This window comes from Pteropus alecto, unplaced genomic scaffold (assembly GCF_000325575.1).
Source record: "Pteropus alecto unplaced genomic scaffold, ASM32557v1 scaffold146, whole genome shotgun sequence".
NCBI lineage: Eukaryota > Metazoa > Chordata > Mammalia > Chiroptera > Pteropodidae > Pteropus > Pteropus alecto.
The window spans coordinates 31,753,322-31,778,806 of record NW_006442107.1 but is presented as its reverse complement, the minus strand read 5'-3'; the positions used below and the strand labels follow the sequence as shown (position 1 = coordinate 31,778,806).

Here is a 25,485-nt window from a genome sequence, read left to right as displayed (position 1 = left end):
CTTTTTTCACTTCCCATTGCTCCCTACTTTTAACTGAATATCTCCTGTGTGACAATGGGAAACAAGTGGCTAAAAGATAAACTACTCACCAACTAACACTTCTAGACTTGAATTGACTAAACGAAGAGATTCAAGAACCACCAGGTACATTAAATAATGAAATACAGTAATAAGCCAATGAGCCACCCACCATACCTCTAGAATAGAAAATGTATAGTACCGTCATCATAGGCTGCTACATAATAGAAAACCTGATATTTTGGAATTTGGAGGGACTTCAGAGATCGTCTAGTGCAAATTTCTCAATTTACGAATGAGAAAACAAAGGCCCAGAGAAGTTAAGAATCACAAAGTGTGGGTCCCAGGCCTGGCTGTGATCCAGGCTCACAGCTACGAATAGGACCCTGGATTTAGAATGTTACATTAGTGTAGAGGGCCCCTGTGCCTAACATATGCAAACGTACTTCAGCTTATTTTATCATGTATGTGTGACAGAATGCCACTGTTGTACTCTGATATATGTGGAGCCATATGGTCCCCTGGGGAGCAGAAGGGGAGCACAAGAAGGGGAGCAGAAGAAGAGCAGAAGCAGAAGCGCACTCCCCGCAATAGAACTGCACTTCCTGCAACAGAAGTGCACTCCCCACAGTAAAGTTGATGCCTGCCATTTCATTCTCATGTCAGCCCCTTGTGCATTCTTCTAACTGGGCATCTCACCACTGAAACTTTCCCTTCTCCAGCAGCTCGGCGCTGACACAAAGCTAGTTAAAATACAGATTTAGGAATTCCCAGTCTGAATTCAGTGTTCCTCTGGGGGGGTTGGGAGGTGACTGAAATGGGTTAAGGAGGTCAAAAGGTATAAACTTCCAGCTGTAAAGTAAATAAGTCATAGGGATGTAATGTACAGCATTGTGGCTATAGTTAATAATACCGTATTTCATATTTGAAAGATGTTAAGAGAGTAGATCTTAAAATTTCTCATCACAAGAAAAAATATTTTTGTAAATATGTACGGTGACAGATGTTAACTAGATTTATTGTGGTGATCATTTTGTAACATATGTTGTACATCTGAAACTATATAATGTTAAATGTCAATTATATCTCAATACAAAAAATAAATTGTGTTCCTTCTAACCAATGAAGCTTATTACGTCAGTAACACTCCTGCAACTTATCCATAAATTAATATCTTGTTTGAATCATTCTGTTTAAAAATAAAAACTTTTAAAATATAGATTTCAATTTTTGGGAAAAAGCTGAACAATTAAAAGTTTTAAGAATTTCTATTAAATACGACTGTTTGTACCACATGACTATTCAGGTCTATGTCATACTTTTTTTTTTTTTTTTGTATTTATAGGCATAGTATATTGGAGATTTGACTTACAGAAAACATATTCTATGTTTTGGAGAAAACAAATACAAAAGTGGCACATGCTGTGAAAACAACCCTTTTAACATTATTATCCAGTAAATAATCATGTAAAGTTGATATGAGTTATCGGTATTTAGTCTAAAGTTTTATCAAGGCCATTTGTAACCATAGGCAATCTCTTTAAATGCATAATTTATAACATAACCTCCATGACTACCTGAGAGACTTAGGTAGAATAATGAATTAATTTAGCAGAAAAGACCCTTAGAGAATGAGTTAAAATTTAGCTAAGGTCACAAGGGCAACTGGATTAGTTGTTTCAGGCTATTCCTCATAGAGATCTTGCTAGAGGACACAAAAATCTACATACTCCCACAACTTAAAATAAATCTCTCCAAAATGTTTAGTTTGATTGTCCAGGCATCGAAGGGACTAGTGTTGTTTAGAATTTATATTGGATCATATTTAAACAACAACAACAACAACAGAAAACAGTACTAACTAACCACTTATACCCAAGATAAGCTATCTACATAAACATCAAGGTAGAGAGAGAGATGAGAAACATCTAGGAGAAAAATATATGAGGTGAGAGAGAAGTAAAAGAGAAGGAAAGTAAGAAACGAAAGAGTTACAAAGGAAGAAATAAAGAGATAAATAGCTAAAGAAGAAGAAAAGAAGGGTAAAGGAAAGAGAGGTACAGAGAAGTGAAATGAAAAGGAAAAAAAGATTTAAAAATTAAATCAAGTGATGGGTGAACAAAGAGAGAAAGGAATAGAGAATGTGTGACAGGTTAAGGAACTGTTGAAATGATGGGGACCAGTTAGTGATATATACAGCTGGGAGAGAGCAACAGTTTGTCCCTGTGGCCTAAGTAGAACAATAAACATAAAATAAAGAAGTAAGAAAAGACTTTGTATGTATATATTTGTATACTAACTCACCCCTTAAATGTCACTGTTACCCAAGGTTTTATCTTCATCCTTGACTTCCTTCTTATCACTCTACGATCACTCTGAGTGACCTCATCCGAACCCATGGCTTCAGCTCCAGGATATGTTGATGACTTTGACTATGAAAAGTATTATTCCTAGTCCATACCAGCACATCCAACTGCCCAGTGTACATCTCCACTTAACTTTACAGGAACAGTAAACTTAAAAAGTGCAAATCTGAATTCTCCATCTTCCCTCCCCATGTATGTTCTACTTCTTATATTCCACATTTTGGTGAATGGTGGTATCTCCACTAAGTTGTACAAGCCAGTAACAAGGTTCTTTCTATATTATTCCATCTTGTTTAGCTTCTGCCTCCAAATGCTTACTAAAACTTACCTCTTAATTTTTCTAAAGTTGCCCCCTCATTCAACTTGTCTTTCTGACTCTAATTTTCTTTTCCCCCTCCACACTGTGCTATACCCTAACATCAGAGTGGTGTTTCTAAGATAAAAATTACATCATGTTACTACCTGCTTAAGAGCCATCAGCAGATTTTAGGACCAACTCCAACTTCCTCAGATGACCAGACAAGACTTTTAAGACTTCACTTTGCTAGTCTCTCTGTCCTCACCCTATTCAATGACTTTACTCTCACTCTACAGTTATTTTAAAACTATAGAGCAAAGAAACAAGATTTGAGTATTATCTCTGTTGGAAAATTTTCCCATTGCTCCTTATCATCTATTTTTACATGTTGATAACTTTTATATAAGTTTTTGCTTATTTTCACAAAACAAAGACTTTGTATATTTTTCAAGTATCAGAGGTTAAAGATTGCTTATAATAGTCACATCTGCCGTTCTCCCCTAGACCACCTCTTGGCTAAAAAGGTCAATCTTATAACTTTCAAAGTGCTCTACTTCTGGTCCTTAACCATGTCCATGCCCTGTATTTTTATCAGGCTGTTCTCTGAGTATCTCTTTCTCAAGGAATGTTCTGTTGACTAACCCCTGGCATGGTGCCTACACATAACATGGGTTCAATAAATTCTACCATTATCTTCATTATAATGAGAGGGAAAAATTTTCTTTCTCACATCTCCGAGAACATCAAATACATTAAGATGTCAGTAATAAGTACTAAAAATTTCCTGGTGAATATATGGCTTTAAAGATTCTGCAGAGTTTTATGTAAGAACTTGTGAAAAAACACAATTCTTATGTTAACTTGGCATGATATGCTTTGCATATTCATACAAAATCACAGCCATTTTCTCTAAATTTTGTCCCATAACCTTGAAAGCAATATGATGAAAACTATCAACGACCAGAGTAACAGATGTGTCTTGGTCATCGAAGCCAATTCAATAACTGAATGTTGTCACACACATGAAGCAACCTGGCAACAACGGGGTAGAACCACATCTTTGGCAATAGCGAGGAGCTCACCTTTTCTTCATCACCAACACAACTCCAAGAAATATAATAACAAACAGCAAGATGCCAGCAATGACTCCAGCGATTTTAACTGTATGGTCTGTTTGTTTTTCAGGTTCTGGGACGGGTTTTGGAGTGGCAGCTCCTAAAGAAGAAAGAGAATGAAAAAGAGAGAGGGTGGGTAAGAGAGAATAAAGATGTTACATTTTAAAAAAAATTACTGCATGTAACAGAGTAATAAGACTTATCAGAGCCTGCAGACAGACCAACTTTGGCTTTTTAAACACCTTTCATATGCACTTAAAGGAGTATAATTTTTCACATTGTTCTTCAATATTTTATTAAATCATAACGTTAAGTTGGATAGCACACTCGCAACTGACCCTTTTATAAGAGTCTCATCTCAGTTTTTAAAATATTTTTATTATCTTTATTGCCTCTCAGCTCTTTTTGCCATTTAAAAACTTGCTAACAACACAATGACTATCCTAAGCCTTTATCCAAATTTGATTTGCTGGAACACTTTCCTCAATTATTTTTCATAAATGAAGTAGTAATTCCATAACATATTAGCCTAAACACCTGGAAACATGAGATAAGCGCATTTATTATGAATTTTACAATTGTTTTTTTTTTTTCCCACACAATAGAGATTTCCCCACCTGCCTTTGGAAATCTAAATCTAGGTCACATCTGGCAGGCAAAAGACTCCTTCTAAACAATTTATTCACAACGTAGGAAGCAGCTGATGATCACACTACTGGCACCCATATTTAATATCTGTTTAAATGAGATAACCAGAACCTTACAGTGGCAACTGTCTTAGCCCTCCTGCTTTCCCATTTTCAAAACACCGTTTGTCCTGATAATGGCATAATATGATGGAATGTCGCATCCATGTCTGATGAAATATCCATTTCCTCTGCTAAATGAGTTCAGGATGAAAAATATTAGGAAGGTAATGTTCAATTCACTAAACAGCATCTATTTTTTAAAGGGCTTCTACCTTTTTAATCATGACAAGATAGTGCTCAGCATCTGAGCCATCATGTCACCCTCACTAAGTAAACAGATCATTCTGAAAGGAGAAAAATTGTATGTTCAAATTTCTCACCTTAGAATTTTCTTCTTATTTTTGTTGGTAAAATGTAATTAAAATTGAATGTTGGTACCAGCCTTTTCTACCCTTTCATTGGGTTTTCCATTCATGCTTCATCTGGTTCTTGAAAAACTTAACCATCATTGTGTCTTGTGCATTCTAGACTGGGCTTATTCTAAGATGAATCATTTTAGAGAAATATAAAATACCAAGCTATAATTTTCCTTCTGTTTCCACTGGGACCATATAAACAATATTTCTTTCAAAAGGTATTTATATGAAGATTTTATAGGATGCCTCTGCATCCTGAATATAGCCATGGCCATCAGACTGGCAAAGCTAGTCAAGATCAGGGGAGAAACACAAGGCAGGTGGAGGACCATAATCATCTGAGTTTCTACTCTGTGTGTAAATTCCAATCAAAGTGACAATAGTAATGTGAGTAGTGATGTAAAGATCACACTTTATTAAATACAAACCCTTCTGGATAACCCTTTATAGCTTATTCTTATTTCTAATAACATCGGAAGGATGTCTATCTATTTTGTTTGAATGAATATCCCTCAAACTAGATGTCCAGATAAACTTTGAAAACATTGATGTTTATTACTTTTTATTGAATATCATTCCAAAATGCCACTGGAACATACAACCAAGTGGTAGATTTGGAGGCTATTGTTACATTAAATTGATAGGCAAATTTAAAGATAAATGTATGTTATAAAAATATAAATAAATAGTAAAAAGAAAGCAATCCATATAAAAATGACATATTTCAAATTCATGAAACTGAAAAAAGGTCCAATATTTTTAATTTTGATTTTCTATCCAATTAAAAAAATGTACTTAAAAAAAATAAAGTCAAATTAGTTTTATTCTTCCAAATGGGACCATACTGGGAGCAATTTCATTGATCTCACTAGTTATAGATTGTAAGTAATCCAAATATATTTTCAAAATAAATGATTCACTAAGTTTTTTTCTTGTAACATTTACGTCTGTAAATACAATAATTGGGAAAGAATTTATTTAGAAACACTTTACATAGCTTAAAAATCTGAATATAAAAAAATCACAGCTACAACTTATATGTTGTAAACAGTAAGAGAAGTTTGTCCTGTTAATGGTCATACATCTGCTTCTGTTAACTAGGAAACTGGTTGTGTTTTACTTTAGCCTTTTACCTATGCTCTATGAGAACTGGTGAATAACTCTACACATCTGTGGGTCAAGAAAAAAGATCAATCTGCAGCCTTTCATTCCCTTTATGAAGCAGGCAAGCGTATTGCTATGCAGCCAGTGCACCTCAATATTATCATTCTTTAGCACTTACTTTTAACTCATTTCACATTGCAGGTCAAGAAAATGAAATGTCTTATCTCTGCAGGACACAGTTGCAATGTGATTAGGGTAGCAATCATACGAAATGGGAGAACAACTCAAAAAAGGTTGGGAGGGCTGCCTGGCACTGTCTGTGAGCCACCTACCTGCCCTTTGCCTGCAACAGGGCATGGCCACTAGATCACTGTGATGTGCCTGAATGAAGGGATTGATTTGGATGTCTGAGTTTAGCAATACTCAGGGGAAGCATGAACATAGACACAAGTTGGGATGAAATAAATCATGGCCCTGAGATAAACTCATGAAGATGTGTGTCATTAATTCCAGGTTCACACTGGGTACATGTCATTCCTGCCTTTTTCCACCTGATCTGCCCTCCGGACCTTCCTGAAATGGATATCTTTATGTTCTCCTTCCACATGATGCTCTTCTCGCCTTTGTTTCTTTGGAAACGTGGTTGTAAGCTGTCAGTCATCCTCGGACAGAAGACAATTTGTGACAGAATGTGGTTGCGAATGATAGATTGCTTTTTCCTCCTCACCCAAATCTATGAATTTAACATTATAATTTAGAAACTGCTTGGCATAAAAGTTGTTCTCATAATATTTTCGCCTAGGTCTTATTATTTTCTTGCCAGGTTTCTAATGGTATAAACTTTTATTCTTTTTTTAAAGGGGTATAAATTCTAATTCTTGGTGAAAAGGCATTTTTTTTCTTCTACTGTGCATTCTGTTTAGAGTTTACTGAACATTTAGTTCATTTTAAAGAGAATAAATTCAAAAGTATGTGTTTAACAGTGGGCATTATCTAGGCTTAAACATATTCATTAAGATGATGAATAAGCTAAATATCTCTAGGTGATTGAAGATGAGAGGCTGCTAAAATTATGGAGCATAGTCTTCACAGATGCCAACTCTACTGACTCCTAGTGACAGCTCTGTTTTTTGTTTTGTTTTGTTTTAATAACTAAGAAAATAAAAGAGTGCTATTCCAGTGAGTCTGCATTATTTAAGGTTTCAGATATAATATCTAACATGAAAAATATCATGAGGTTTGGGCCCAATTTTGACTCCTGAACCGGCTGTATAAAATCTCCTGGAAGACCCAAGGATGCAAGCCCAGAAGACCATAAAAGATACCACTGCTTCTTGGAGCCACTGACCCTGCTGCCCACAGCATCAGGACTGTCTCACCTTGAGGAAACAGAAAGCTTTCCTAAAGGGAAGGGAGAGGAAAATGAGGAAGAGCTGAAGAGGCAGACTGGCCATGGAGAATCTCTGCTTAATGGTGACGTGTGCTAGGCTGTCCTAGAATGTAGGGGGAAATCAGCAATATTGTCCATTTATTCAACAACTGTTTATTGAGTATCAACTATGTGCCAGGCACTATTTTAGGATTATAACAGTGACCATATAGGTAAAACGAAGACCTCTGTCCTCATAAAAGTTACATTCTTTCCCAGATATAAACAAACACAGCATGCTGGATGTTGATGGGTGGTCTGTTTTGAGACGTGGAGAGAGAAAGCAAATGGGTGGTATAGGATGTTAATGAGGAGAAGGTCTAGGGGAAGAAGGGAGAACTAGACACCTGGACTTCTTGAGAAAAAGGGCACAATGAGATGAATCTTGGTAATCTTAAGGCAGATAGTAATGGTGAGAGGTAATGGTTGGGGTAGGGGCTGAGGGTTAATTCAGGAGCACAGAGCTCTAGGACCTCTATTCACTCCTCATAACTAGGATGATGAAGGGGAAGAGTAGGAGAAAAAGGCAGAAAGTGATACTACACAGAGTTACATCCTAAAGGTGGGCGGAAAATGATCAGTGATCAAATTAGTGGTGGAAGCACTCCTGGAAAGGATACCTGTTAGAGCAGTCTTATTCATATGATACAGCTAATCTTGGTTTTCGCAGCCTTCAAATTAACAGCTCCTTACTGAATACTTTTTATACTCAAAGCACTGTAACTAGGCTCTGTGGGGGAATTTGAAATGAGTAAAAAGACTGACACCTCATCCTTCACAGCACAACACAAGAAGCCACACTAAGTGCCGTGGATGGGCTACAGAACCCACTGTGGAAGAGTGGAGAGTGAGATTAGGAAAGACTCCTTGACAGAGGTTGCAATACAAATGGGTTTGAAGGACAGGGAGGATTCCAATAGATGGGTGGGGAGGATGCCTTATAAGCCAAGGCAGGTAGGGCACACAAAGAGGTCTCTGTGATCCTATACTCGTTTAGTTTGTCTGGAGCTCGGTGCAAGTAGGAAAGTAGTGGAAGAGATAGTTTGAATAACTGAGGCTTTATGGTTTAGGGTGTTGCTTACTAGCTAGAACAGCCTGTACTAGATTTAAGAAATGAGGAGCCACAGAGGATAACAGAGCTGTGTCTTGAGAATAACTGAGCAGGACTACTCAGGATCACAGAAGAAAGGAAAGGAAGGTCATTTAAAGAGCCACGGAAAAGCTATCGCCTCACCCAGGCTAGGAGCCTCCAATGTCTAATCTAAGCAGGCAAATGGAACTGAAAGGACACAAGGGACTCACAGAAGGCACCCCACTGGCTGCACACAGGTGAGCTCAGGTCTCAGAGTATGAAGGACTGGGTGGATGTTGGTGCCATTTATGGAAATATGTGGCTGGTTTCCTGTTGGGGGAAACATGTATTTGGGTTCAATGTTTGAACTAAATCCAAGGAACAAAGTACTTCATTCTCACTACATGCAAAATGTTTCAGTGGCAAACCAGATACCACAATACCATTCTTGGTATTTTGGGGGAAAGAGAAACACTTTGGGGACAGCAAACGTGGGAATTGCTTAAAAGAGAAACTGAGTTGATGAAGAAACCTTATGAGATGAGATGGGAGAAAAAAGTAGAAAATAAAATGAAAGCTATGGAAATATGTAAAAGTATTGTTCCTCTAAGTATGTGTCAAAGAGCACTGGTCCCAAAAGATATTCTAAAATTTCAGTTAAGGAAGCCTTAGACACTTCGTACTAGCATTTTTATGAATTATAGAACAGAGAATCTACTTTAATTAATTTTCATAGGTCGTTATTTTTTACCTTTTGCAGAGGTAGATTTCTTTTTTCTCAAAAAAGCAACAACCTAGTTTTAAAGATTAATGTGAGACAGTTCATTTATGTCTTGTTGCTCAGAGAATTAGAATTCTTTGCAGTTTGTGTTTAGTTTTTTACAGTTGTATCTTAACATTATACACAATTGTGAAACATCTCCAAGATTTTCATTTACGTTACATATCATTGTTTTTCTTCCTGGAAGTGAAAAGTCAATCACTACTCCTAGAATAATCTACATTCACACTTTATGTATTATTTGTAACCTGATTATGCTTTTGAATTTATAACTCTTTCTTTGTCCCTAATTTCCGCCATAGGGCATGCAGAGCTTGTATGACTTACAAGTAATAATCAGAAACATAATTTTTCATGTAAAACTGAGATACTGGATTGTCTGATATATATCATCTCTAAAAATTAATATCCTTTTTATTTTTGTTCTAATTTCATGACAGGTATGCTCTATTTATTGACGAGGCCAACTCTCTGTGGGTAAGATAATCTATCAAAGCCTTATCACTCACTATCTGGGCACTAAAAGTTTCAAAAGAATTATTAGTGCTGTTACTATTCTGATGAAATAGGCTTGTTTTTTTCCATCTGCATTTCTCAAATCATGGTCAAGTAATAAAAATGAGGAAGCGGTTTGCTGATAATAAGGTAGTTACTGTATTCACCTTTCATATAAAGTGAATAATCGATAAAGGGTATGGGAGTGGATGCCTTTGAGGATGCACCAGTTAAGAGTGGACATTTCCAACAGTTTGTATGAAATTAATGTTGAAGGCATTAAAATATAAACCTACTGTGCCTCAAATTTTCTTCTGGACTTTGTGCCTTGGTATAGCTTATGTTTTGCTCTTAAAAATCATTCCTGTGGGAAAAAAGATCACTACAGCTTCCTGAACAAAGTAGTAGCTGTTTGCAAAAACCCTTTCAGCTTTTTCTGTGGCCTTAAATTGGTAATTCACTATCTTATCAAAAAGTAAGTATGTACACCTAATAAATTCTATGTGCTTGCTGGAAGAATCAGTATTTCTAATGTTCAAAAAATGTACAGAATCTAGCAAAATGCATGCAGAAGTGTAACATGTCTTTCATAGATCAATGAGCCACAGCCACAAAAGGTGGCCCTTAGAAACATATCGAGGGTTCCTGGGGTCTTAGCAGAGAGCAGGGTCATATAATCCCTTGACTCTCATTAGTAAACATACATTTTTTCCTGAAACAATGAAGCTCTTTAATAAATAAGGCTTACGTTAATTGTGTCATTCTGTCCGGTATATTCTAGAACAGAGGTTTACTAATTATAGAGAGTTTAAGAACAATTTGGAGAGTTTTTGAAACATGCAGATGGCTGAGTTCCCCACTGACTCCAGATCAAAGGTCTGAGGTAGGACCCAGGAATCCCCGGAGAGAAATCCAATTTGAGAACCATTGCTCCTAAAAATCTGCGAGGCAAGTTTTCACAGACTGTGGCAAAAATGGGGAAAATGTTTATTTGAGTTGTTTTTGAAATACCTCCTGATATATTAATATCTTACTTTATCAGTTAGCCAATTTCTTTTACTGCACTATTTAAAAATATCCCTTTATACAATTAAGAGGCAAACCTGGTGGGCAAACCTCAGTTTTATGCTTAGCCACAGTTAATGATTGGAAGACATTTTTAACTGTCAAGGAATTTAGTATGCTGACCAATTGTCCAGATTCTGCTAAATTAGATAGGAAGGAAGAAGGCTGACCTTTTGGAAGACCTCCTTTATATGCCAGATATCTTACACAACTCGTATTTAATATTATACCATAAGGTGTAATTAATACTATTTTACAAATGAGGAAACTGAGGCAGCAGACAGTCAGAATAAGTAGCCTGTTTAAGTCAGAAAAACAGGAATCAGGGGGCTACACGTTGGACCTAGGTGTGTCTGTGAAGTCCATTCTTTTCCCCTGCACCACGACTTGCTCCGATAATACAGAAAACTCAGGTGATTATTGCTAACACTCTGGAAGACAAGACTTATTTAAAATCATCTTGAGGATTTTAAATAAGAGGAGAACCTAACAAAAGAATGAAATCAACCAACCAACCAACCAACTAACCAACCAAAGTACAGAACAATGCAATAAGAAAAATAAAATCCTGAAAGAAAAATAAGACAAATATATGAGGACAAAGGACTTCCTGGACCTACATGCAGAAAAGAAAGGCCTAGTAATATAGTCAACGTGATTCTGAAATGTATAAAGGAGTGACACGCACATAATCCTTTTAGGGCACAAAATGCTGGTCCAGGTAGAGATGCTGAAAAGGAATCAAAGAAAAGAAATACAAATGATCTGCAGGGTAGAAAAGGACTATGAAAAAAGAGAAAAGAAATTGAGGTTATATATCTAACTAAGGAGAAGACCGACCAGCGGGTGCTCTGACAGTCTCTCACTTGAGCTTTTCAAGAGTAAGGACTACTTCTTATCTGCCTTTGATGTCTAGCGATTAACACATGTCTTTGACTAAACAAATGTCTTAAGACAAGTAGGAGGAATTTATAAAGAGAATAATGTGTGATCTATGTATGTATGAGGCGTATTTTTGAACATACATACATAGGCTTATAAGTTCTTACAGAGAAAAACTTCATCTTCTCCGCCTCTGTATCCTTAATGCTTAGAATGTATTATGTATGCAATAAAAGTTAGAGCAAATAAATAAATTTCGGTTGTATATAAAGGACATTTTGACCCCCAACATGTAAAAATGAAATAAGTTACAAAGGAAGTTTATTCCTTCTATCCTTAGGTTGAAGAGTAGTCACATGACATTAGACAGGTCAGTTTTCAACTCTCTGCCCAATCTCTAAAAAATCAAAAAATGCCATACTCTCATTATCTCTTCTCCATTCCCACTGCCATGAACCTGGTTTATTTCTCTTCTGGACTTTTGTTTGTACTTGACTCCCAAGTAGACATTGCATCCAGTCTCTTTTATATACTGCAGCCATACTGATCTTCCTAAAGAACAGCGCTAATCAGGTCACTCTTTCATTTAAAATACAAAACAAAACACCTAGAAGTTTCCTAATGCTTATTTCAAAAGGCAGTCAAGGTCTTCCATGTGCTGGTTCTATCCCCCTAACTCAACGCCTCTTTCTACTTTCCTTCCTTCACGTATGTTCCAACCAAATGGAAATGGTTTTCCCACACATCCAATATGTCCCCTTCTCGGGGGCTCTGCTTCTGCTGCCTCTTCTCCATGGCAGCATTCCTCTACCCACTTTTTGTAGGTTTAAAAGCCACCCACCCTCCGAAAAGGCTTCGCTCAAATACTGTTCGTGATTGCTTTGCAGAAAGTATTCTCTTCCTTGCTGAACTTCTGTAGCACCTTGTTTCACCGCTCTTGCATAGAACTTCCTACTTTCAACCTCGAGTTCAGTTATTTTGGTAAGTCCCTTAGATCACATACCAACATAAGTTCTTTGTGAAAAAACTGGTTTTACTTTTTGGCCCTCACATGGCCTGGCCTAGTATCTTATTATGTGTCCACAGCACTTGCAGAAACACATTTGCTGAATCAAAGATCTCTCACAATAAATCTCTTTTAAATTTTCTGTCTTTTGCATTTGCACTCTTTTCATAGCCTACTCATTACTTTTTGATTTACACTGAAGTTCTCAGACCTCAGACAACAGGTATAAAAGGAAAGAAGAAAGATTAAAGGTAGAAGTGGAAAGCAAAGACAACAATAGGTTCTATTTTGTGGACTTTCCTCCACTGATCTCCAGTATTTAGTGAGGGGGTTATTAAGAAGAGAGGCATCTGCAGCTATTTTTGGATAACCTTACATGGGCATCAAGACAACATACTGAGAAAGAAGAAAAATATCTGAGCATTGGTTCCACTGAGTATGCCAAGAGACCACCAGTGAACAGAGGAAAAGTTTTTGTCAATATGTTGATGACAGATAAAAGTCTTTACCAGTAAATTTACTGACTCAACTTTCACCAATGATAAAATGAAATTAATAGAAAGAAATACCATGGAAATAAATACTAGTGGCAAAATGTTATATTTCCAGCACCAAAGCAGTGAAATATATATCTATCAATGATGAGAGAGTTAACTGCGTACATACATATTGGAGAGACAGGAAATGAGTATCTGTCAAGAATAAAGTGTTATAAACTCAATACTTGTAATGATTAACTGGCTATAGACCATTTTTCATGATCATATATGGAATTTGTTTTAGAAATCTTTAAACTAGCCAAAATTCTGCTGCAGAGTAATTACAATGGTCCGGGGCACTTTAGAAAGCAAAAAGGAGAAACTTCTAATACAATAATGCTAATATGATTCAAAATATTAAGAATAATTTCACTTAATAAAATGATTATATCATTATCATGACCTGCTTTGAAATCATTTTCTAATTTCCTTATTACTCATAGAAGAAATAAAGTACAAATCTTTATTTGTACTTTATTCCCTTTATTAAGCCCCTAAAATTCCCTTTATTAAGCCCCTAAACTGGCTAAAAGACACATGTAACTTACTCTGATATGGTCTTTACCTATGTGCATGTGTGTGTGTGTATTTATGCATATATATACACCAATAGCTAAAGAAATTATTCAAAGACACGGAAGAAGAACCCACCAAATTGGTCAAAAATGAGTAAAAAAGACAGCACCTTGGCAAAATCCCAGACATAAATTGGTCTGCCAAATGTGTTCTAAGAGCTTCAACTTGAAAAAGAAACTATTATAATTAATAATATACTATAATTAATAATTGCATCATTAGCAATACCAATAAGTAAATTGTACATATTAAACTGTACATCAATTACATTGTTGAAGTGATGTATTGCTTGGATATTTACGAGAGTCAATGAGAAAACTCATCAGAGATAGTGATAGATGTGCTGAGCAGATGCCATTTATTAAGCCCAAGGCAGGTGCCAGGCTTATTTCTAAAGATCGTTTCTCAGAGATAGTTTTTATTCTTCCAAAAGAAAACAACATGTTGAAAAAAACTTTTGATGCTTCTCATTGCCTTATAAACTGCTCTATATTTTCCAACTTCATACCCAGTGTCTGAAAAAGTTATTTAATGAGATCATCTATAACTCTTCTTAATAGAGTTCTATTAAAGTGCATCCTCTTAGGTTCTCTTGAGAATTGATGTTACTGAAGGACAAACACAAAGAAAGGTGTCCACATTTAAACCAAGGACAGTGAGAGACAAAGGAACCCCAAATGGCCAGGACAACAAAGGGAGCCAGGCATTTTATTCCATATACTGGGTTACTGGAAGCACAGAATAGGTTATACACTGCTTTGGGCTATTACTGCTTCAAATAAAACAGTCGTCTTTGAAAATGCTGAAACTTTTTTCGTCATTATCATCATCATCATCATCACTTCCAATAGCAAGATAACAGCCTGGGTCATGCTGCTGCTGTTTATATCCCAAAGATGGACAGATGGAAAATATCATCCCTGGGGGAGTCATTACAGGTCTTGACATGATAGAATAATAAAGTTCCTCTCACGCTCCAGTGCTCCTGGAGACTACAGCATCTACACGGTGTTCATGTAAATAACACTCTATGTAGCATCAAGAAATCCATTTGTTTTCCTGGAAGCTCAAAACCAAGCCTCTCTGTGGCCCGGATTAATTACCTAGTTCTCTTGAAAGCCCTAAGGGTGATAAAATAGTACTCTAAAAGAAAAACAACAACAAACTTACAGAAGAAGTTATCAGCAACCACCATTTCCTCTGCCTTTACCCTGGGCTAGCATTGTATGAGGTCCATTATATATGCATATCATTGCATTCATTCTCATACTGCCCACTATGAAATTAAGAAATAGTATTCTCTTGTTTTACAGACATGGAAGCTGAGATTTAAGCGATTTGCCCAAGAAGCCTGGATTTGAATTTATTACCTTCTGTCTAAAATAAATGCTTTCTAAATGACGCGCCCTGGGATGCAGGGTGTCCACATGAACCACCCTATTAAAATCCGGTGCAGATAATTATTAGGCTCAAATTCCTGTCTGACATATTTGAAAACTGCCCTAGGAAGTGTGCCATGTAGTTTAGAAAACCATCTGGGGTCTAAACCCGAGGGCTTTCACTGTCTCTATGAGCTGGTCATTTGTTCCCCAAAGGGCAGAAGACAGGAGACAAATATCGGCACACTGAGGTTTATCCAAAGTGGACTATACTAGTTGACATTTCTTTGAAGTCTGTTGTTTGACCTTTTAACTAAGCATGCAAATGTTGTATTTTACTCCATGACATATTGAATTTTAATAAAAATAATGTTTTAAATGATTGTTTTCAGTAATAATCTCTTCCCTTTTCCCTTAGGACAACCTTTCCAGAGAGAGAAAGGTCATTTGATTAAGACTATATGATAATATATACAGCTAAGCTAGAAAAGCCATAGCTTGAGAATGAATCAGACATTAAAAGCCAAATTCAAGATCCTGTCACATTAAAACAATGATAAATCTAAAAGTAAGTAGTATACATGTGTGTAGGGTGGGGAGAGAGACATATGTAATTTTAACATGCTAGAATTTTAGGAGTCAATCCTTTAAAAAGTTTGGGCCCCCCTCTCAGCCTGATGGAGACACCGATGAAAAAGTTTGACACTGATATTGTCAAAAGGGCAAATAAAATAAAGTACTTCTGTTGAAAGGACTGTATTTTTCTCTCCTTTCACTCGTCGGCTGTGACTTCCCCTTGATTCTTTTACGAAGTCAGTAAAGTATTTAAAATACGAATTCTTTCTTCAAAAGGAGTTTTGTTTATTCTAGATATATCCTTGATATTTTCTTGATCTGATCCCTTTTCAACATCCTGCTATGTTAAGATAATGCAGGAAATTCTGACTTCCTTTCCATTCTGATTAAATATATTGGATCGCATCCATAAATACTTTGAAAATATTCTCACAAATACTAAGTACTTTACAGTATTCTAAAAATACTTATTTGCAAGAGAGACTAGTTCAAATTCAACCAAAAAAGTATCACACAACAATGCAACATAGTCCCTTGGCTACAAATTCTGAACGGACTTCACTGGCCTTTTAAACATAAAGCAGTTGAAATTAACCTTGATGCCTTATATTCTGAATTGTAGTTACATTTTCCTAAAGCAAGTAAAGGAAAGGTAATCAAAATATCACAACTGCAACAGTATTCAATGAATACCTACTACATGTCTAGCTCCATGCTAGCCACTCGGGTAAAGAGAAGGACTTAGCGAAAGAGATTTGTCACTCAGTTTTGTTAAATATTTTTAAAATATCCAGGTCTTTTCCATGCTTACTAATAGCAAGGACAAATTAATTTAGTTTTATTATAAAACTGAAATATATTTGCCTACAGAAAAGGCAAAAATAATTTAACTCACTAATAGAAAATCATGCAAAAATCTTAGACTTTTTTAAAACTGCAGGCACTTTCTTTTTCCCAGCATTTTGTATCTTTTACTGAAATCTTGGTTTATTTTAAGCTCAGCATTCTTTTTGGACATGCACAATGTACCAGATGAATAACAAAATTAAAAGGTAGATTTTCTAAAATATAAAATTTCAATTTATGCTTTCAAGCCAGAAAGCTCTATGCCTTAAGCAAATAAAAGAGTTAAATACATTGTTTTATTTTTCTTTATCACAGTGCTGATAGAGAATACACAAAAGAATATTGAAAAATTAAATTATTCTTTTATATTGAAAATCTTATGCATAGAATTCCTAAAGTTTATGAAGTAAAAATGAAAACAATACTATTTTAGTGCAGTACACATCTTTTAAAATATATTATTTCTGAAACCAAATGCTCGACATTTGACTCAGTATTCCTTCCAAAAAATGACAAGGAAAAAGGAAGCGAATTTCCCACAGCAGCTCTGTATCCTCTCACCATTTTCTTGTAACTATACTGTTTTATAGATGAAACTGCCATAGCAAAATGACAAATATAACACATAAAAGAACAAAAAAGGGCAATAAATCACCAGTGACACTACAAGTCATTAAAATGCATTCAGCTGGTGTTGCAGGAGGAATAAAAATTTCCCCTCACTTTACATTCTTTCCAGCTGAAAAAGAAATTTTAGAATCTTCAGGCAACTCTTATACGAAACCCCAACCAAATTCTCCTCACACTAACGTTCTATATTGGCCTCCATGGCCAAAATATATAACACCGATACTCTTGTTCACCATTTAATAAGAAATGCCCAAGACAGGGCATATAAACTGTTAACCCTCCATCTAGATGTGATATTGCATTTGAAAACACTGGGATTCCTAGTTGAAAAATGGTAGTTCTGATTCAGCCACTATTTCCAATAAACTGATTTATCAGCTTAAACGAATAGTGTGACCATTATTACTTATAAGGAAGCCTAAAGGAAGGATTTTCTTTCTTTAATTTTACCCAAAATTCTCTCAAATGGTCAAACTGAAGGCCTTACCCTGAAAATGACTCAGGAACCATATAGATATTACATTTTGCAGTACAACTGAATTATGTTAACTTACTTCATTATGCATTTATCACAAATAGTTCAGGATATTGGTAAATTCATTGAAGTGAAATATTTATTGAACTGTTTATGTTGGTCTTAATAAAGATGATAAATGTAATTTCCTTGAGAGCAAAGAGCACATGTTATACTCTTTGAATTCTCATCTCAACGCAGAGCAAATTTACACATCGAGCTCTTCAAGGACAGGATGAGCGAGTGAACCCTTCTCTCCCAAAGCAGGGACTATGAATACTCTTGGAGCGGTGCAGAACATAGCTCTCTATACATTAAGTGTTTCAAAGATTGAAAGACGTATTTTTTATTTCTATCAGAACTGAACTGTGTGCACTTTCTAAAAGTGTCCAACAGGAGGCTGACCATTGCAAGTGTATGTGACACTTGGTACCACTGTACTTCCTGGAGTCCCACTACTCCTGACAGCAGTCACAGTTGGGAGCTCCTCTCTGTTATTATTATTGTTTTTTAAAGTGGTATGGAAATTAGTCCACACCTTTAAGGCAATTTTATCTTTTAACAAAGGAATTCATTCCATCAGAAAATTGTAGCTGGGCTCTGAGTGCCTTTCGAATACCAAGAGCTGAGTTTTAGGTTGTGGAAAGTATAAAGATATATAGAATATGGCTCCTGTAGTAGCAGATAAAATATTTCTACATATATTTCATAGTAGACACAATAATCTCCAATATAATATTTTATGAGTCTAATGACTAAATTCTTTGAAAGGACAAAATATAACTGTCTGCAGATATAGGTGGTGAGATTTTATCTCAGTTCCCATAGATTCAAACAATATTGCTGTTTTATTATCCTTTATGTTCTTTGTCGGTTTTGATTCATATGCATACCCCAGTAAATAGCTCTCAAAATAAATATAATAGATATCTCAGGCAAGAGGCTGAATGAAACCATTCTATCTCTAAGGCACTCAAAGTATTACTTTGGTGTGTTTGAACCTGTCCCTTAAATTCCCTATCAGGTGCTTTTCCATGCTGGTTGTAGATTATTGATAACCCTGGGCTGGTACTTAGACTGTATTAATTTCCTGGCATTTAATTCTTCTGTTCATATCCACTCACTTTTTTTCTAGGCTGATAGACAGTCTTTCATTTCTTAGAGTTTTACTTACCTTAGTTGTTTGGCCTCTTCATCATTCTCAAACATTTCTAGTGTGGCTGGAGTATATAGTGTAAACTTGAACCTGCCTGCCCCTCTTGAAAACATCTGAATTGCTTCCCACTACTCCTGGGATCGGGACCAATGTCCTTACTGTCTGCCTCCCCTCCATCTGCCTGCACAACTTGATTGCTCATCCTTCTAGCCATGATGGCCTTTTTGCTGTTCTTCATTCTTGGGCATGCTACTTCCCACCACAGCACCTCTGCATTTGCTGTTCCTACCACTGACCGAGACCTAAAGTTCAGGAAACAATTCTACCATCTTCAAACTGTAACCAGCGGTCTGAGCTACTCATTGTGGCTAAGACGTGATTTCAGTTACAGCTCCATCTTACAAATAGAGAGCCTTGGGTCCACAAAAGGACGAATGCCATCTATCTGTATTTAGCCCTGTCACACCTTATTGCTCATGAAGAGTCCCAAGGACCCACTGGCTGTCTCTGACAGGTGAAGGAAGAGAAGTGGGCAGATGCAATCTGGGAATAGGAGTATAATGCAGATGATGTTGGTGTGAGGGGGTGGGCCACTCTCTAAAACAATCAAATTAAAACAAAACCTTTCTTATGATTCTTGCCAAAAGAAATGGCTGATTAAAATTCATTTTTATAAATGGGTTGAAAAACCATGGGTCTGTTTTATTTGCAAGGGAAAGATCTACTCATTTAAAAAATATTTACTATAAAGAAGAGACATTTTGCAATTGAGTAACATAAAGACAGTCAAAAGTAAGCAAAATAACCAATTGAAAAAGATGGTTGCATTTACTCAAAATTTGTTCAGAATTTACTCATGATAGTGTCATCAACTGTTCATCATTCGGTAAATAATTTTGAATAATTTTGAATATTAGCCCCTACGGGGCTACAGAGGGCACAAGACAGACAGACAAAGCCCTGCTCTAGGACGGAGATACAAAGTAATCAGGGAACTTCAAAAAGCGGCAGAGGAATGGGCCAGATGGTGGCTTGGGGGCCAACAGGTCCGCTGCGCTTCAGGGATGGTGGTCTAGGGAGGCTCTTGGAGGAAATGACATTCGTGCTGAATCTTGACTGTTGAGAAGGAGCTGGTAATATGAAGATTGGGAAAAAGAGAGAATAGCAAGCGCAAACAGCTGGGTGGTGATGCAGTTTGGTATTTTGGAGAAACAGAAAGAAGATCATCACTGAGAGTGAGAGTGTGATATGGGATGAAGACTAAGTGCAAGACGGGGGCCGGATGGTACAGACCTTTTAAGCTGTGATATGGAGTTTGGAATTTATTCTAAGCACAGTAGGGAGCTATTCGAGGGCTGTAAGAAGAGGAGTGATGGAATCAGACTTCAATTTCAAAGAATTCAGTCCAGCTGCCATGTGGCAAATGAATTGATGGAGAGCCATGAAAGTAAGTCAGAGACCAGTTAAACATTTCAGCAGTGGTCTATGCTGGGTCAGTGGCCGTGAGAGAGTGAAATGTCACTGAACCTGGAATATGTTTTCGAGTGAGACCTGACCAAACAGGTTTATATAAAAAAAGTCTAAATTATATAAAAAAGTATAAGAAATATTATGACAAGATATGAATAGATGGAGAAATTTATCATATTTTTCAGTTACAATAATGTATAGATTTAATAATATTCCAATGAGAACCTCAGGGGCATTTTTTGGGACTTGACTGCCTAGCGTGTACCGACTGGGCCACCTTCTTGTTGACTGGGATATATAAGAACACATTAAATGAGGTTCTTGCCCTCAGGGGCTTGTATTCCAGGAGGGAGAGAAAGACTGTAGGAAACATAACAACAAAACATAAAAGGTGAGAGTGCTATGAAAAAGCAGAAAGTAGCAGTGTAAGGGGACAGACTGTGGAAGGAATCAGGGAGGTGCTATGGCAGGTTGCAGTGTTAAGAAGGGTGCGTACTCAAGGTAGACTTCAGTGACAAGGTGTGTTTCAGCAGACTGTAGGAGGTGAGGGATACTGGGGAAGGCCATTCCAAGCACGGGAAAAGCAGGAACAAAAGCTTGAAGGTGGGAGTGTGGCTGATGTGTCCAAAAGACAGAGGTCAGGGCAACCGGTGAGGCAGAGAGAGAGGAAAAGGGTTAAAAAAATGAGAGGGGGCCTGTCATTTAATGCCTTAGAGGCCATTGTAAGAACTGATAGGTAGACATGGAAACAAGTGGCGAGGGATTTTTTTTTTTTTTATAAAGAATTAGGAGAGAATTCTAGTTTTATCATATAATAAAATATCATAAAAGACAGCATAATCAAAGATATTGATAATAGTGTAGGAAGAGATAAAGAGGACCATAATAGAATCTATATGTGAGAACTTAAATACGGTAATATGATATTTAAATTCTGTGAGAAAATAATTATTTATTTAATAATGAGAGCCAGTCTAACTGGTTGTTTATCTGACAAAAAGCTAGACCTCTCCCCTAGCAACACTCCATATCATATCAGTGGTAATTTCCAGATGGATTCAACAGCTAAAATTCAAGGTAATGGCTGAATAATCTGAAAGATGTGAATACCTTCTCGAGCAAAACAAAAGCTTTGGAGGAAAATGATTACATATTTGATTAACTAAAAATGAAAGCTTTTTTATGTTAAAAGATACAATGAATACAGTCAAAAGCGTAATGATTGACAGGAATATGTATGAACCGACACAGAAGAAAAAATGCAAACAGCCAATACACATAGGCAAAGATCTTCAACTCCAGGAAAAGTCATTAGGATACCATTTTCACCCACCACAGTGGACCCATGAGGTTGTAAACGTCCAGTGCAGGTGGAGCTGTGGGGAAGTGGCACACAACAGACACTTGTGGGAAGATGATTTGCTACAATCTGGTAGAATGAAGTCTGGTCAGTTCCAAATAAAAACAAACTTGTCCTTTGATCCATTTTTAGGAATCATTTAGAAATAAAACTTATAGTAAAAAGAACAGATATAGAAGGCTGTTTATTCCAGTTTGTTGTAATTTTTTTGCCATTAGTAGAAAAAAACTGGTGAAAATTGGAATGTCCATTAACAAGAGATTGGGTGACTGGATCATAATATATCCTTTCCATATAGAGGAACAATATCCAACTATTCAAAATAATGCCTTAGAGTGATATGTATTGGCTTGAAGCAGAATTCATAGCATATTAAAGTGAAAAATGCAAGTTGCATATTTAAATATATAGATGGTAGTAAAAAAAAACCCAAAACTGCATGGGTATGTTTGTATATTTTTACATACATAGAGAGAAAGATGTGGAAGGTTCAAAACCTGAATGAGATTAGTGCAGACACAGGGTAAACTTTTTCAGTATCTCTAAGATGCCCTAAGAGCCTAGCATGATGTCTAGCATATAGGAGGCACTCAGGAATATATGCTCAATGAATTAATGAGGAAATGAAAGAGTTAGCATTCTTCTCATAATTAAAAAAATGTGTTAAGGCAGGAAAACAATAATAGCTGACATTTATCGAGGATTTACTAAGTACTATTTGTTCATTTAATCCTGATAAGATCTTTAATGAGTGTAAAACTGTAATTTTCATTTCACAGATGAGCAAACTGAGGTACAGAGATGCAAAATAACTTGCCCAAAGTCACTCTGCTGGTAAGTGACATAGCTGGAATTTGAACCCGAGCCCATGAACCTACCTACCACACTACCCATAGCTATTCTAGACCAAAGCTGCTGCCTGGTCCAGAGGTCTGTGTGAAAAGGGGCTCCTAAGGTTTTTCCATGGACCCCCATGGAGCACTGTTTGAGAACCATTGGGCCAGTCACTTTATAGAGTTTCTACTTGTAATGGTCTACATGACAGGGCAACCTGACAATGAGCATTTATAAAATATAGGATTTGAGATCCTTGCCTTCCCTAATGTTAACGCCCCCGCCACCCACTCTGCCTTGCTCTACAACTATTCACCACCAAATTTGGATCCTAATTTAGCTTCCTTGTCTAGGGCAAAAAATCCACAAATGGGATACATACTGGATCTGGCACTCAGTTTCATCTTTGTTAAGATGGCAGGAAAGACAAGTTCTGAAAAGACAGTGTTAGGGCTTTAGAGTGTACCTAAATTTGATACTTGATATTTGATATAGACCCATTCATCACTGATAGTCCCGGAAATCAACTTGGGCTGTTGGTGGCAGACTTCAATTATGTATTTTGTTCTTAAGGAAAAGGTGTCATTTTCTGTAATCCAATGGCTAAGACCACCAGGGGCATGAGGAAGGCCTATGGTGCCAAGGCTGGGAAGGGCCGCTTGCCCTGGAGAGTGGGCAGAGACAGGAGGCCTGACCAAACCATCTTAGGGTTTGGGGATCAGAGGAGTTGGGGCGGGGATAGAGATCAGCCTTACACAACTGTATAAGCAGAGCACATTCACCAGGATGCAGAGAATACTAAGGGAGGTGTGTGTGCGGCGCAAAACATATACCTCTAGTAGAATTAATATGCTTGTTTTTTCCATTTATCCAGTAATGTGTGGAAGTATGGAATTAGGAGCCAAGTATACAGGTGCTGGGATTTTCTCAGGGCTGGGGATCAGCATGATATATGGTAGACGGCAAGGCGGCAAGAGCCAAGCAGATCCAGAAATTAGTGAGAACCCAAGTGAAAGGGCTCTGCGGGGCTGGGTGGGCCTGTAGGGCCCAGGAGGAGAGAAGAGACACTAAGGCTAAAAAAGGGAATGTTCAAACAGACACTGAGGTCGAAGGAACCCAGGGCTCAAGTTGCAAGCTTGGAATAAAATTTATGTCCCTGACTTGATTAAATGTCAGATCTTTGGAGGTGAGTACGATTCCTTTGTTTCCTTTTCTTAGTCATTATGACAGGCGGATGTTCGTGAAATAATGCATGTAGAAGTCTCTAGCATAGTACCTTGAACACAGAAGATTTTCTGTAAATACTGTTATTTGCTTTCCTGACTCAGTGGGAATCTAGTACAGTGACTTCTATGTTTTATATTTTACATACACACACACACACAATGCTCTATACTCTATATTTGCTCTAAGAGCCACATTAAGGAGAAAAAAGAAATTCTTTGAGACTTATTTCATGTTAGCTTTTCTTATATGCTGACACAGATACTCTTCCTATATACTGACAAAGACCCTCTCTGTGACCAAACTCTAGCCTGGCTCTTCTGAGCCCTTTGGACACAAAAGAACATTTGTGTCCTGAGGAAAATGCCCAGCAGTTGATCAAATATCCTCACTGCTCTTTACATGGGAAGGAGTGAAAAGTGACAAAAATTCTCTCCTGGACCAAACTCTGGCCAGGCTTATCTGAGCCCTTTCTCAGCTAGGCCTTAACGTCGGCCTAAAAGACTCGAACAAAACACTAACATAGTTTCTAACATCTTAATGTTGTATCCCTAGGTGACCCTAATCTCCCTTAAAATGTCTGCTTGAGAAAATTCCAGACTGCCCAAAGAATTGACTATGTTCTAGTCAACACCTGAAGACAGGGCCCGTCTCCCAGCCTCTGTGGGCTGCAGGAGCCTAACTTTGGATAAGTGCCAGTTAGCAAACCCAGATGAATTTCACATGAACTAACACACTCTTCCAGCTCTTGTAATTTTTCGCTTCCCTGACTCTATGGAGTCCCTGCTTGCTTCTCTCCCTTCTCCCTCATTCTCCTGTTAAAATGCCCAGTCACTTCTATACAAATCGGAATGCAGTACAACTCCATCTACTGTCAGCAGTTACTGAATAAATCTCTTTTGACCACTTTAACTAATGTGCAGCTGTATGTATCTTTGACAATAGAGGCATATGCTACATGTATTCTTTTTCAAATCTTGAAACTTTATGTGAGAATAATTGTTGGCTAGTTCTCTATTTTTTTTTAAAGTGCTAATTATACCTAGCGAGTAATTCTACATGCTCTGATATATCTGATTTATACTTGAATCCCAGGAGTCACTTTGTTTGTAAATATTCTAGGATACAGATTTTATCACATTAGATATATGAGTTAGCCAAAATGGATGATAAAAGTCTATTTAAAGAAATCACTCTCTGCAGCATCTCAGAGCTGGCTATATACTTAAATCATAAATAGAAATATCTTAATGTAAAATAAATAGCCTAGACATAGTTATAAAATTACCTAAAAAATCTTGAGAAATTTCTAGTATGTACAAGTTTTAATTTTCTTCCAAAGCAGTTCTATATTGTAGACAATTAACTACAAAATAAAAGAAATGAAGCAGAAACCAGAAGTATTTCCAGTTTCTAGAATTTTCTGTGTGTGCTCTTTAGAGTAGGATTTTTGATGTAGACAAGACTTTTATTCCAATGATACATCCAGTTCCTTTCATAATCTGCTAAATCTAGTGGTTTAGTAGAGCATTTTTTTTTTAAACTGGGTTATAATCCATTAGTGGGGAATGAATCAATTTAGTAGGTTGCAACTAGATTAAAAAAAAAATGAACAAGAATAAGATAGAAAAGAATAGAAAAAATA

The 25,485-nt window shown here is 36.8% G+C and overlaps 1 protein-coding gene across 1 annotated transcript in view; it reads right to left on the bottom strand.

Moving 5' to 3' along the window:
- Positions 1-25,485, bottom strand: part of PTPRM (protein tyrosine phosphatase, receptor type M) — a 705,638-nt gene that overhangs the window by 224,718 nt on the left and 455,435 nt on the right. The window contains exon 14 of the mRNA XM_006920073.3: positions 3,765-3,897. Within this exon, the coding sequence (XP_006920135.2) occupies positions 3,765-3,897 (133 nt within the window). The remainder of the gene's footprint in view (positions 1-3,764; positions 3,898-25,485) is intronic.